Source organism: Podarcis muralis, chromosome 13 (genome assembly GCF_964188315.1).
Source record: "Podarcis muralis chromosome 13, rPodMur119.hap1.1, whole genome shotgun sequence".
In the NCBI taxonomy this organism is placed as follows: Eukaryota; Metazoa; Chordata; class Lepidosauria; order Squamata; family Lacertidae; genus Podarcis; species Podarcis muralis.
This window is the reverse complement of record NC_135667.1, coordinates 38748623-38760284: the sequence shown is the minus strand read 5'-3', so window position 1 is coordinate 38760284 and position 11662 is coordinate 38748623. Positions and strand designations below refer to the sequence as shown.

At 44.4% G+C, this 11662-nt stretch overlaps 1 protein-coding gene across 1 annotated transcript; it reads left to right on the top strand.

Moving 5' to 3' along the window:
- Nucleotides 1-1861: 1861 nt before the first annotated feature.
- On the top strand, nucleotides 1862-11662 carry LOC114582676 (vomeronasal type-2 receptor 26-like). Its single transcript, XM_077918301.1, has 6 exons — nucleotides 1862-1872; nucleotides 2086-2368; nucleotides 3070-3924; nucleotides 5041-5268; nucleotides 7133-7259; nucleotides 10764-11662. Exons 1-6 carry the CDS (start codon nucleotides 1862-1864, stop codon nucleotides 11660-11662), a joined length of 2403 nt encoding a protein of 800 aa, XP_077774427.1.

The window sequence follows — 11662 nt, the reverse complement described above, 5'->3', positions numbered from 1 at the left end:
ACTACAACTAATCCAGAATGCAGCAGCTAGACTGGTGACTGGGAGCGGCCGCCGAGACCACATAACACCGTTCTTGAAAGACCTAAACTGGCTCTCAGTACGTTTCCGACCACAATTCTAAGTGTTGGTGTTGACCTTAAAATCTTAAATGGCACCCGTCCAATATACCTGAAGAAGCGTCTCCACTCCCATCGTTCTGCCCGGACACTGAGGTCCAGCTCTGAGGGCCTTCTGGCGGTTCCCTCAGTGTGAGAAGCAAAGCTACAGGGAACCAGGCAGAGGGCCTTCTTTGTAATGGTACCCGCCCTGTGGGATGCCCTCCCATCAGATGTCAAAGAGAAAAACAACTACCAGACTTTTAGAAGACATCTGAAGGCAGCCCTGTTTAGGGAAGCTTTTAATGTTTAATAGATTATTATATTTTAATATTCTGTTGGAAGCCACCCAGAGTGGCTGGGGAAACCCAGCCAGATGGGCAGGGTATATAAATAATAAATTATTATTATTGTTGTTATTGTTGTTGTTGTTGTTATTTCTATCAGGCACACAAATAGTTGTCCTTTTCACCATTCTTTCGTCTCGGTATAATGGTCAGCAAACTAATGAACTGGTGCTCAGGTGGGAAACTTTAGGTCAGATGAATCATTTCCACTGGACAGCACTGATAACGGACTGGCCCACTGTTCTTCTCTTCATCGTGGCTGTTAATTCTGCATGCCCTTTTGTTGTCCCATAAACAGTCAGAAAGAATTTTGAATGAACCATCAGAAACAGTGTTATTATTATTGGGCATTTTCTGATGTTCCTGATGTAAAGGGAGCTTGTTATTATCTCACCTATAATTATCACTCTCAGCATGTTTGTGTCACCCTTGGATAATGTCTCAGTAGATTACCAGAGAATACTACCCAATGTCAAAACATGGGCATTATAACCTCTTCCTGCCATTCTAAGCAAGGGAGAGGACAGAGAAAGAGGAAGGATTTTCACCTTTCTCTTAATCAAGTTATAAAATAGGATTTTAATCTGTGAATATTTAGAGAAGTGTCTTTGGTGACAAGGCAGAATATTGTATTGAGATTGGTTGTGAAGCAAAGTTCGTGTGCTGGATGGAAATAAGGCTGTTTGGTGGGAAAGAATATGTGCTTCAATATGCTGCTGTTTATTCTGCCCCTTCTCTTTCATCGGCCACATTTGGTGTGCAATCAGACCACGAGTTGCACCATCAATGATCTGTCCAGAATTCCACATGAATACTACCAACCTGGTCATCTTATTGTTGGCGGACTTGCTTCTCACCTCTTTGCTGTTTTTGACAAAGAAGACTTCAAAGAAAGGCTAACTATCCATCAGCGTCTTAATACTAAGTAAAGACATCAAATGTCAAATAATCAGATGATGCTGAAATATCCCCCAGCTCTAACCAGGCCTCCTCAGAAGCTAGTTCCCCTGATTTCAGTGGGATTTACTTCCCACTGAAGGAAAATGCAGATCTGAATGTGTCATTGAGATGAGAGAGCCTGGTCTTGTTGATGTGTTCTCTCCTCCCCACATTCCACCAAATATATTCCAAGGAGTTTAACAAGAGGAGGACTCAAAGATTGAACCTCCCTAGTTTAAGATGGAAAGCCCTTCTCTGTTCTTAATATTCACCTCATAAACTTTTGTGTGAAGTGTCTTAAAGGCTCACCTCTCCTTTGAGGTGATGCTTGAATAACCTCTGATGTTCTCATCCAAGTCAGGCTAGATGATTGTCTTTAATCTTTATAGACAGTGCCTGGATTAGATACATTCTGACTATATTCAGCTGAAGGTAGTGATCAGTGAAGAAATGTCAGTTAATTGTCAGTTGGGAGACGTAATGAGGGAGGTGTGAGTTCCAGTTCAGCGGTAAAGGTCAGATTTTCGTGGAGGAAAATGTCAAGAGTGGGAAAGTCTGAATGAGCCCTACATTAAGTTAAAATTCTGCTCTTTTAAGGGAAATTGTTCTGCAGATATGTGTGTATTAGGGCAAAATTATCAAGAGCCCCTGAACAATATGCATAGTATATCTCTCTATGATACAGCATAAAATTCTCTTTGCAGTATTGTGCCAAAGAACTACCAGCATATTCTGGCCTTGGTATTTGCTGTCAAGGAGATCAATGAGAACCCCAAGATCTTGCCTAATATTACACTGGGATTCCACATCTATGACAGTTACTTCGATGAAAGGATGACCTACTGGGCTGCTCTGAACCTTCCCTCCACACTTGTCCCCAACTACAAGTGCAACAACCAGAAACACCTGGCGGCAGTTATTGGGGGACTGGACTTGGATATCTCCGTCTACCTGGCAAACATCTTGGGCATCTACAAGATTCCCCAGGTAAGATGCTGCGTAGGGGATTTCACACATCCACCATGATGTCTCCTATCAAGAAAGGATTTGTATAATATAGAAATAGTTGTGAGAGACGAAGAAGAGTGATCCTCCCCTTCACAAGGTAAGGTGATGATAGAAAAGTTCTCATCTCACCCCACTTCCTTGTCCATACACACCTAAAAACATGTATCCCAATTCCATTCTGCCAACTGACACCCTCTCACCTTTGCTACAAGGCCTACGGGTTGGAGTCAAAAGCTGCTCTCTTGCAAAGCTGGAAGCCTGCCTATCAGGAGTCAGCTGCCCACACATTGTGGCACTTGATGGGGATTCTGTGTGTTAGTGGCTTGAGAGAGGAAGGAAAGACGCCATGAAATCAGGAGTTGAAATTTTGTGGTGAAGCAACATGAAAGAAACAGGGGAGAGAAAAGCAGCAGTACAGAAAAAACCTAGAGATCACAGTGGATAAAGAAAAGGAGGGCAGAGGAGAGGAAAGCAGGAGTTCAGGGAACTGGGAATGGAGGTATGGCAAAGAAGGAGGTGGAGGCTGAGAAACACAGGGTGCAACCTGCCACCCTTCCCAGCTTTCTGGAACCTGCCTTCTTAAGGCAACTGGCTCATTTTGCCTCCTGGGTGGGAAGGCCCTGGATGCACATACCCAGTCCTTCTGCAATTGTAGATGATGCTCCTTTATTTCCTTTTAGCTCACTTATGGGTCCTTTTCTCCAGAGGATGCTGGTCAAAGCCAATCCACTTCCTTCTACAAGATGGTGCCCAATGAAGCCCATCAGTACACTGGGATTGTTGAATTACTTCTGCACTTTGGCTGGACGTGGGTTGGATTGCTTGCTAGAGAAAGTGAAGGTGGAGAGAGATTTATTCAGGCCCTGAAACCTCTGCTCTCCCAGAAAGGCATTTGCTTGGCCTTCTCAGAGACAACCCTGAACATGGCATATTTGGCTGAGTATTATGACATGTTTCCCCACTGGATCCAAATTTATCAAGCTATTATGGAAAGTAAAGCCAAAGTGGTGGTTGTCTATGGAGGAACAAAGTCCATACTTGCCTTGCAGACAATGATAGTACTAGGTGAAATGGAAAATGTGACGAAGACATCTGATGGCAAGGTGTGGATTTTGACGGCACAACTGGATTTCACAGCACCGCCCTTGCGAATGAGCCTGGATATGCAAACCTCCCAGGGTTCCCTCTCCTTTTCAGTTCATTCAAATGTGGTACAAGGATTCAAAGCCTTTCTTCAGGCACAAAATCCTTTTGAGGCAAATGGAAATGGCTTTGTCAAGCAGTTCTGGGCAGAAGTATTTCTCTGTTTATTTCCAAACTCCAATACAGAGGAGCAGGCCAGTGGAACCTGCACTGGAGAGGAGAAGCTGGAGAATCTCCCTTCGTCTGGTTTTGAGATGACCATGTCTGGCCACAGCTACAGTCTTTACAATGCTGTCTTTGCAACAGCACATGCTCTACATGCCATGTTCCTGCCTGGAGCCAAATATAGGAGAACGGTGGAAGGAGAGATGCAGGAGTTTCAGCCTTGGCAGGTAATGCGTGTCATGAGATATCATTGATTAGACGTAGGCAGGGATCTGTAAAACAGTACCCTGAAACATTTTAAGCTCCACATTCTCCGTTTGTGTGCAGAGAAGCTGCTCATTGAGGACTAGCTCAGTGAAGAATCAGACTGTTCTGCTTACAGCGTTAAGCAGGAGGACCCAATCCTGCACTCTCCAGTTTTTTGTGGGCAACTTCCTTTGTGTGCATGGGAAACATGCAGCAAACAGAAGCATGGAAATACAGGATGTAAAACCTTAAAATATGCCCTTTCCAGTGAATTCCAGAAAAGCCCACTTTCCTAGCACAAAAATAGATCACATGCTTAGCAGGTCGTAATGTGGTTTACTTACAAAACTCTTTAAATTTCAAAAGTTTTTTGGAACACAACACTCATAAAAATGTTGCAGAAGTAGAAGACAAAATGGTAAACGTTCCTAAACTTTTTCTTGGTATAGAAAGTGGTAGTTTCAGATTACATTCTTATATGAAAAACAGGCTGCAGGGAGCAGTTCAGAACTCCCCACAAACAAAATTCACATATAGAGTGAGCATATAGAGTTGCCCATTTCTTCCCAAGGTAAGGGGAAGGGACATTGGCCAAGTCTGTCAGAATACCTTATTCTATGACATTAAACCATGGGTAGGCAAACTAAGGCCCGGGGGCTGGATTTGACCCAATTGCCTTCTAAATCTGTCCCGCAGACTGTCCAGGAATCAGCGTGTTTTTACATGAGTAGAATGTATGCTTTTATTGAAAATGCATCTCTGGGTTATTTGTGGAGCATAGGAGTTTGTTCCTTTTTTGCTGGTTATATGAGGCTAGTTGGGCAGTGTGTGTGTGTGTGTGTGTGTGTGTGTGTGTGTGTGTGTGTGTAGATATCCAAACATGATCAGACATGCATTGGAATTTTCCCCATAGGAAACAATGGAGATCATTGGCTCAATGTGTGAATGCTCGCCCTACAAACCATTTCTCAGAAAACGGATTATATTTGCATGGCACTACCTCCCTGTTTTGACAGTCTGGAGGTATCCTGAATGTGAGAAAGGAGAGACATTTGCATTACTTCAAAGTTACTCTTTTTCTTTTTCTTCCAATGCAGCTCCATCCCTTCCTTAGGAGTGTCTCCTTTAACAACTCTGCTGGGGAAACAGTAACTTTCAGTGAGAACAGGGAAGTAGAAGCTGGCTTTGATATCACCAACCTGGTCACTTTTCCAAATAACTCCTTCACGAAAGTCAAGGTTGGAAGGATTGGTGTGGAGGCTACACCTGACCAGCCATTCACCGTTGATGACAACAGAATGGTGTGGCACAGAAGCTTTCACCAGGTGAGGCATAATTCCTACATCCATGAGAGATAGGAAAAGAGAATGTTATTCTACTTACAGATCATCAGTCCAGCACATACAGCCTTTCCAGCCAGATTCAAAACATTTTTTTCTCTGCACTGTTTAAGAATACAGTGGTACCTCGGGTTAAGTACTTAATTTGTTCTGGAGGTCCGTTCTGAACCTGAAACTGTTCTTAACCTGAAGCACCACTTTAGTCAATGGGGCCTCCTGCTGCCGCCATGCCGCGAGAGCATGATTTCTGCTCTCATCCTGAAGCAACGTTCTTAACCTGAAGCACTATTTCTGGGTTAGTGGAGTCTGTAACCTGAAGCGTATGTAACCTGAAACGTATGTAACCCGAGGTACCACTGTAATAGAATCTTAGAGTTGGAAGTCATGTGGTCCGCGATGCAGGAATCACAACATAAGATCTTGCTGGCTCAGATCAACACCCAACCAGTGTAGGATCTCACCATTTGCCAGTCTTGTCCAGCATCTGGATATGGCGTGTGGCTTTTGGCTTGGGGCTCTTTTCATCCCAGTGTATTTCATGAGTCTCTTGGGAAGAAGAAGGGGTTTGCTGCTTGCAGTTGAAATGCTGGTGTTTTTGACAGTGGCGTAGCGTGGGTTGTCAGCACCCGGGGCAAGGCAAGTAATTTGCGCCCCCTAACCCATGGATTTGTGCCCCCTAACCCGTGGATTTGCCCTAACCCCAGATGTTGCACCCGGTGCAGCCGGCCCCCCCCTGCACCCCCCACGCTACACCACTGGTTTTTGAGAAGGAAGTAAAATCCCACAATTTTTTGTTTTAGTTGCCAAAGATCCAGAACAAACCTCCACTCTCCAGAACTTTTCCCAGGACGCCGCTTCTGCCTTTGAAATCCCGGACACATGGTAGCCCTAATTTTACTGAGACACCTAAGACCATTATTCATGTTCTTTTAAAATAATAATCATAATAATCATAATAATAAGCGTGCTTATGCTAGTCACTTGCATCCTAAGGAAAAAGGAACTGTAGGCAAGGGTGGAGGAGAATTTCATATTGTCTACAATTTTATGGAAACTGGCTAAATTTATACCTCTCAGACTAGTACATATAGAGGAACAACATTGCTTATCTTTCAGGTTTCACATTTCTGTTGATCTTGTGGTATAGTCTCACCTCCAAAAAGGACCAAAATGGTTTGAAAAATACACCTGGTAGGATAAAATACACTTGAAATTGCATCTGTTAAGATAAAATGCATGGCAGGGAGTGTGACGGGGGCTTCTAAGAACATTTGGTTGAACCCCTTTCTGAAGACTCATATTTGGGGACCGAGATAAGAGCAGAAAATTCGAAATCACAGGGAGGCTTCTCAGTGTGTTCAGCCTGTCAGAGCTTTCTGCTTAGTATGCAAAGACAATTGGTGGAACAGCTATGGAAACAATATGGGCAGAGCTGGTGAGACCACACTCCACAAGGTCTCCACATTTGTAGATCATTTTCAGCACTACGCTTCTGTCATCTTCACAAAGCATGATTGCTGCAATTGGAAAATTGGAGGTGTAAAAGCTATTACTTTATATATGGGGAGAAAAGGGGGCAGGGCTGGCAAAGCCCCAATCCCCTTCCCTATTTCAGCTGTCATGCATTCTTTCTGAATGCCAGAAAGGGGCTAAAACATGGTCAGTTTCCACATTATTTATGTTTATTTTTTTTAAAAAAAACACCATGAAGAGCCAAATGAGTAGCCTGGCACTGTGTTTCAAATAAGTAGTTTGGTGTCTTCCTACTGCCAGCTGGAAGAAAAAAGAAACCAAAAGCGCTACTTACTTCTGTGTGCTAAACGGTTAATCTGTTTATTTAAATGGGCAGGTGCCACCCCTTTCTGTGTGTAACCCAAGTTGTCCTCCTGGTTCCAGGAAGGAGAAGAAGGAGGGGGAGCCATTCTGCTGCTATGGTTGTGCTCCATGTCCTCAAGGCAAGATTTCATCCGAAAAGGGTAAGACACACAGGATATATAACACTGGGTAACAATTTTTTACTTTTTGAATGTTGTCTAGATTTCTACAACTGATTTAGGGTATTTTTGCACTGCTGAATCAGGAAATGGCATCTGTTTCTCTCCATCAGGTCAGGTTTACTGTAAACTGAATGGTGGGCATTGATAAAGGTAAGTACACGTAAATTGCATATTGCTTCACCATTTCTCAAACTTCAGGGCTTGAACTTCCATTTCTTGGAACTCCTGGAATGCTCAGCGGCAGGGAGGTCTCTCTTCAGAGTCCAACAGTAGTCAGCCATCATGACTGCGTCCCAGTGACCCTGATACCTGGTCTCCATCTCTTTCATGTCCTGATGGAATCTCTCCCCCTGCTCATCATTCATTGAACCCAGGTTCTCAGGAAACCGGTCCATATGTGAAAATAGGTAGTGCGTCTTGACACTCATGTTGCAGCCCAGGTTTCTGAAAGCAGTCAGCATGTTGTTGACAAGTTCTGCATAGTTTCTGGCCTTATTGTTGCCAAGAAAGTTCTTCACTACCAGAACAAATGCCTTCCATGCTTCCAGTTCCACTTCATTCATTGACTTTCCGAACTCTGGATCTCTGATGAGTTGACGGATCTGAGGACAGTCAAAGATGCCAGCTTTCAACTTCTCCATGGTCAATCCTGGAAAAGCCTGGCACAAGTAAGTGAAGCAGTCACCATCCTTGTCCATAGCCTTGGTGAACTGCTTGATTAAGCCGAGCTTGATGTGCAGCGGTGGGAAGAGTATTCTGTCTCTGTCCACCAGAGGGTCGTTGATGACATTCCTTTCTTTGCAAGGCACCAATTCCTCCTGCACAGGCCAGTCCTTCTTCGTGTAATGCTGAGCACGGTCCCTACTATCCCACATGCACAGAAAACATGGGTACTTTGTGAAGCCAGACTGTCGTCCCAACAAAAAGTTCACCATCTTCAGGTCAACACAAATAAACCACTTATGCTGATCATAACCAATTTTCTCCAGCACATACTTCACCGCTTCATAGTTCTCCTTCAGTGGACTCGAGTGAGCCAGGGGTATAGAGGCAAACTGGATGCCGTTGTGTAGCAGAACACATTTCAGTGATTGCTTGCTGCTGTCAATGAACAGTCTCCAATCTTTGGGTTCATACTGTGGCACTCCAAGCTTGAGCAGAAGCTGTGCAGTATCTGCACAGTACACCAAGTCCTTCTCTTCCGAGAAAAAATGGAGGTACTCTTGATGCCTGTTGCGGAGGAAGCTGATGCGAGCACTGTCAGAGAGGAGGTTTTTTCCCTTCAATCTGGATGCCAACAGTTCGGAAGAGTCCTTTGACAAGCTGAGGTTGCGAACTAGATCATTCAACTCCTTTTGGGAAAATGGATGTGGAGCATCATCTTCAAGAACCACTTCTTCTTCATGTCCTTCAACACTGGAGGCATCTTCGTCACCAATGTCAGGAAGTTCTCCGAAGATAGGCAATGGAATTTCATCACAATGAGCTACAGGACGACGTGCTGGTTGAAGATCAGGATACTTGAGGCTGCTCCGGTTCTTTCTGTTGATCCCACCAATTTATGGAGCCGTACCAATTTATGGAAGATTTCGAGGTTTTATGACTTCAAACTGATCCCTTTTCAACATAATCACCCAGAACTATCGGACCGGAATACTTCTTGTCATTAAAACAATCATTTCCAATCAAAACAATTATTCGACATGGCATTTTACCCCTACCAACTTCTTCTAAAATGCTCCACACAAGCGTACATGTGAACAAAAACATAAAAAAATGACATGTGGCCATAGCTCAAAAATTTGACCTGATTGACCAAAACCAATGTGATTTTTGGATTCAGCGCATCACATTCATCCTAAATCAACTGAAAAAATGCAGACAACAAATTTGTTGTTGACCAGTGTAATGATTCAAGGAGTGAGATTTACCGTATTTTTCGCTCTATAACACGCACCTGACCATAACACGCACATCGTTTTTAGAGGAGGAAAACAAGGGAAAAAACATTCTGAATGAAACAGTGGGTGTATCATTTTTGTGCTTCATGCTGTGGCCACAGACATGTGATCTGATGGTGAATTTGGGGTAGCTCAATGCAAAGATCCTGAGGATCCATGTGGATCCATGCTTTTTAACCACATTTTTGCACCATTGCAGCCCCAGGCAACAGTGGGTGTGTGATTTTTGGGGGGCAGGCTGCTATGTGATCTGATGGTGAATTTGGGGTGGCCCAATCCAAAGATCCTGAGGATCCATGTGGATCCATGCTTTGTAACTACATTTTAAGTGGGGAGGGAAGGAAAAACACAGAAGGGAAAAGGAGCATGAGAGGGGTGTGCAGAGAAGCAGCTGGCTAAGAATGCAGGAGAGGGATTTAACGGGAGGGAGGAAAGAAAGGCAAAAGTTTCCCCAAACCGAAGCCAGCTCTCTCTCTCCTGCATGTTTTCTGGCTGCCTGCGAGGAGCACGGAGAGGAATTAGAAGGAAAGACCTCTGCTTTCCCCTCTGCTTGCCTGGAGGGGAGGGGATTTGCCTGCTCTTTGTTCCGTTTGAGCAAACACAGCAATGAAACACAAGCGAGTGGGCAGTAAGACCCTGAGGCAGAATGCAGGAAAGCAGCAACTTCCTCTTTTCAGGTTTCCCTCTCCGACGCAACGCACGATTTGATTTTTGCTGATTTTTGTTCCTGCGCTCCCCTAATCGGCTCCAGGGACCCCCCCCCCCCACATTCGCTCAATAACACGCACAGACATTTCCCCTTCCTTTTTAGGAGAAAAAATCTGCGTGTAATAGAGAGAAAAATACGGTAGATATCTTTCTCATTCAAGTGGAATAAAAACCAAATTTCTCCTCCATACCTGTTGGCAGATAGACCCCATAAAGGATTAGGGACCCACTCCTAAAAAGAATTGGTTTGTCATCATCATGTAATCTTTGTCACAGGTTAAAATACAGGAGGCAATTTTGAATTCAATGCACCAGTGATATGACTTGGTAGGAGACACCTGTCTTAGTTCAGGCTGTAGCAAATAATCATGCAAATGATTGATGTGCGATGGCACACCAGGGTGGGGAGGAATGGGGTCGGCAGAGGGTGTGGGGGTGGAATGGGGCTGAAAATGGAACCCCTGTGCAAAATGGTCATGGACTGTACCTGTTCTGAACAATAAAAAAGTGGTTTATGTGGAGTTAGCAAGCCATCACAGGACAGCCCACATAACCCAACAAAAGTTCTTAGGCATAGCTGTCAATTTTTCCCTTTTCTTGCGAGGAATCCTATTTGGAATAAGGGAATTTCCCTTTAAAAAAGGGAAACGTTGACAGCTATGTTCTGAGGTGGGATTCTGATGCATCACTTTCAATCTGGTTACTCTGGAAATAACTGTAATAACTCTCATTTAACATTATGAGTTCCATACTCGCAGTACTATTAGTTGCTCTCCAACACATCCAAAATGTGAATGTATTATTTTCTTTCCAGACATGGTTGACTGTGTTGCATGCCCAAAGGACCACTATCCACACAGAAACCAATCACAATGCGTTTCAAAGACCACCAGCTTCCTGTCCGTTAAAGAGCCTCTGGGGATGAGCTTAGCATTGTTTGCTCTTTCTCTCTCTCTCCTCACAGTGGTGGTCCTGGCCATCTTCATTAAACATCAGGACACACCCATTGTCAGAGCAAACAATCGGGACCTCACCTACACTCTCCTCACTTTCCTCCTGCTCTGCTTCCTCTGCCCATTGATCTTCCTCAGCCCTCCAGAAAGAGTGAGCTGCCTGCTCCGACAAATGGCTTTTGGCCTTGTTTTCACAGTGACCGTTTCTTGTGTTCTGGCCAAAACGATCACGGTGGTTCTGGCCTTTGTGGCCACCAAACCAGGATCCCAAATGAGAAAATGGGTGGGGAAAAGACTGGCAAGCGCCATTGTGATTTCTTGTTCCCTTATCCAAGTGGGCATTTGCACTGTGTGGTTAGGAACCTGTCCCCCATTTCCTGATTCTGACATGCACTCTGTGATGAGGGAAATCATTCTAGGCTGCAACGAAGGGTCAGTTGCCCTGTTTTACTGTGTCCTGGGCTACATGGGCTTTTTGGCCATTATCAGCTTTGTTGTAGCATTTTTAGCCCGAAAACTGCCTGAGAGCTTCAATGAGGCCAAATTCATCACCTTCAGCATGTTCTTGTTTTGTAGTGTCTGGATTTCCTTTGTTCCGGTCTACCTGAGCACCAAGGGGAAATACATGGTGGCTGTGGAGATCTTCTCCATCTTGGCCTCCAGTGCTGGGATACTGGGCTCCATCTTTGCCCCCAAATGCTACATCATCGTGTTGAGACCTGATCTGAACAGCAAGGAGCGGTTATTAAAGAGGAAATAA

Coding starts and splice junctions, on each gene's coding strand:
- LOC114582676 (XM_077918301.1), top strand. Junction 5,269..7,132: donor GGCACAGAAGCTTTCACCAG/GTGAGGCATAAT, acceptor TTAAATGGGCAG/GTGCCACCCCTTTCTGTGTG. Junction 7,260..10,763: donor CAAGATTTCATCCGAAAAGG/GTAAGACACACA, acceptor TTTTCTTTCCAG/ACATGGTTGACTGTGTTGCA.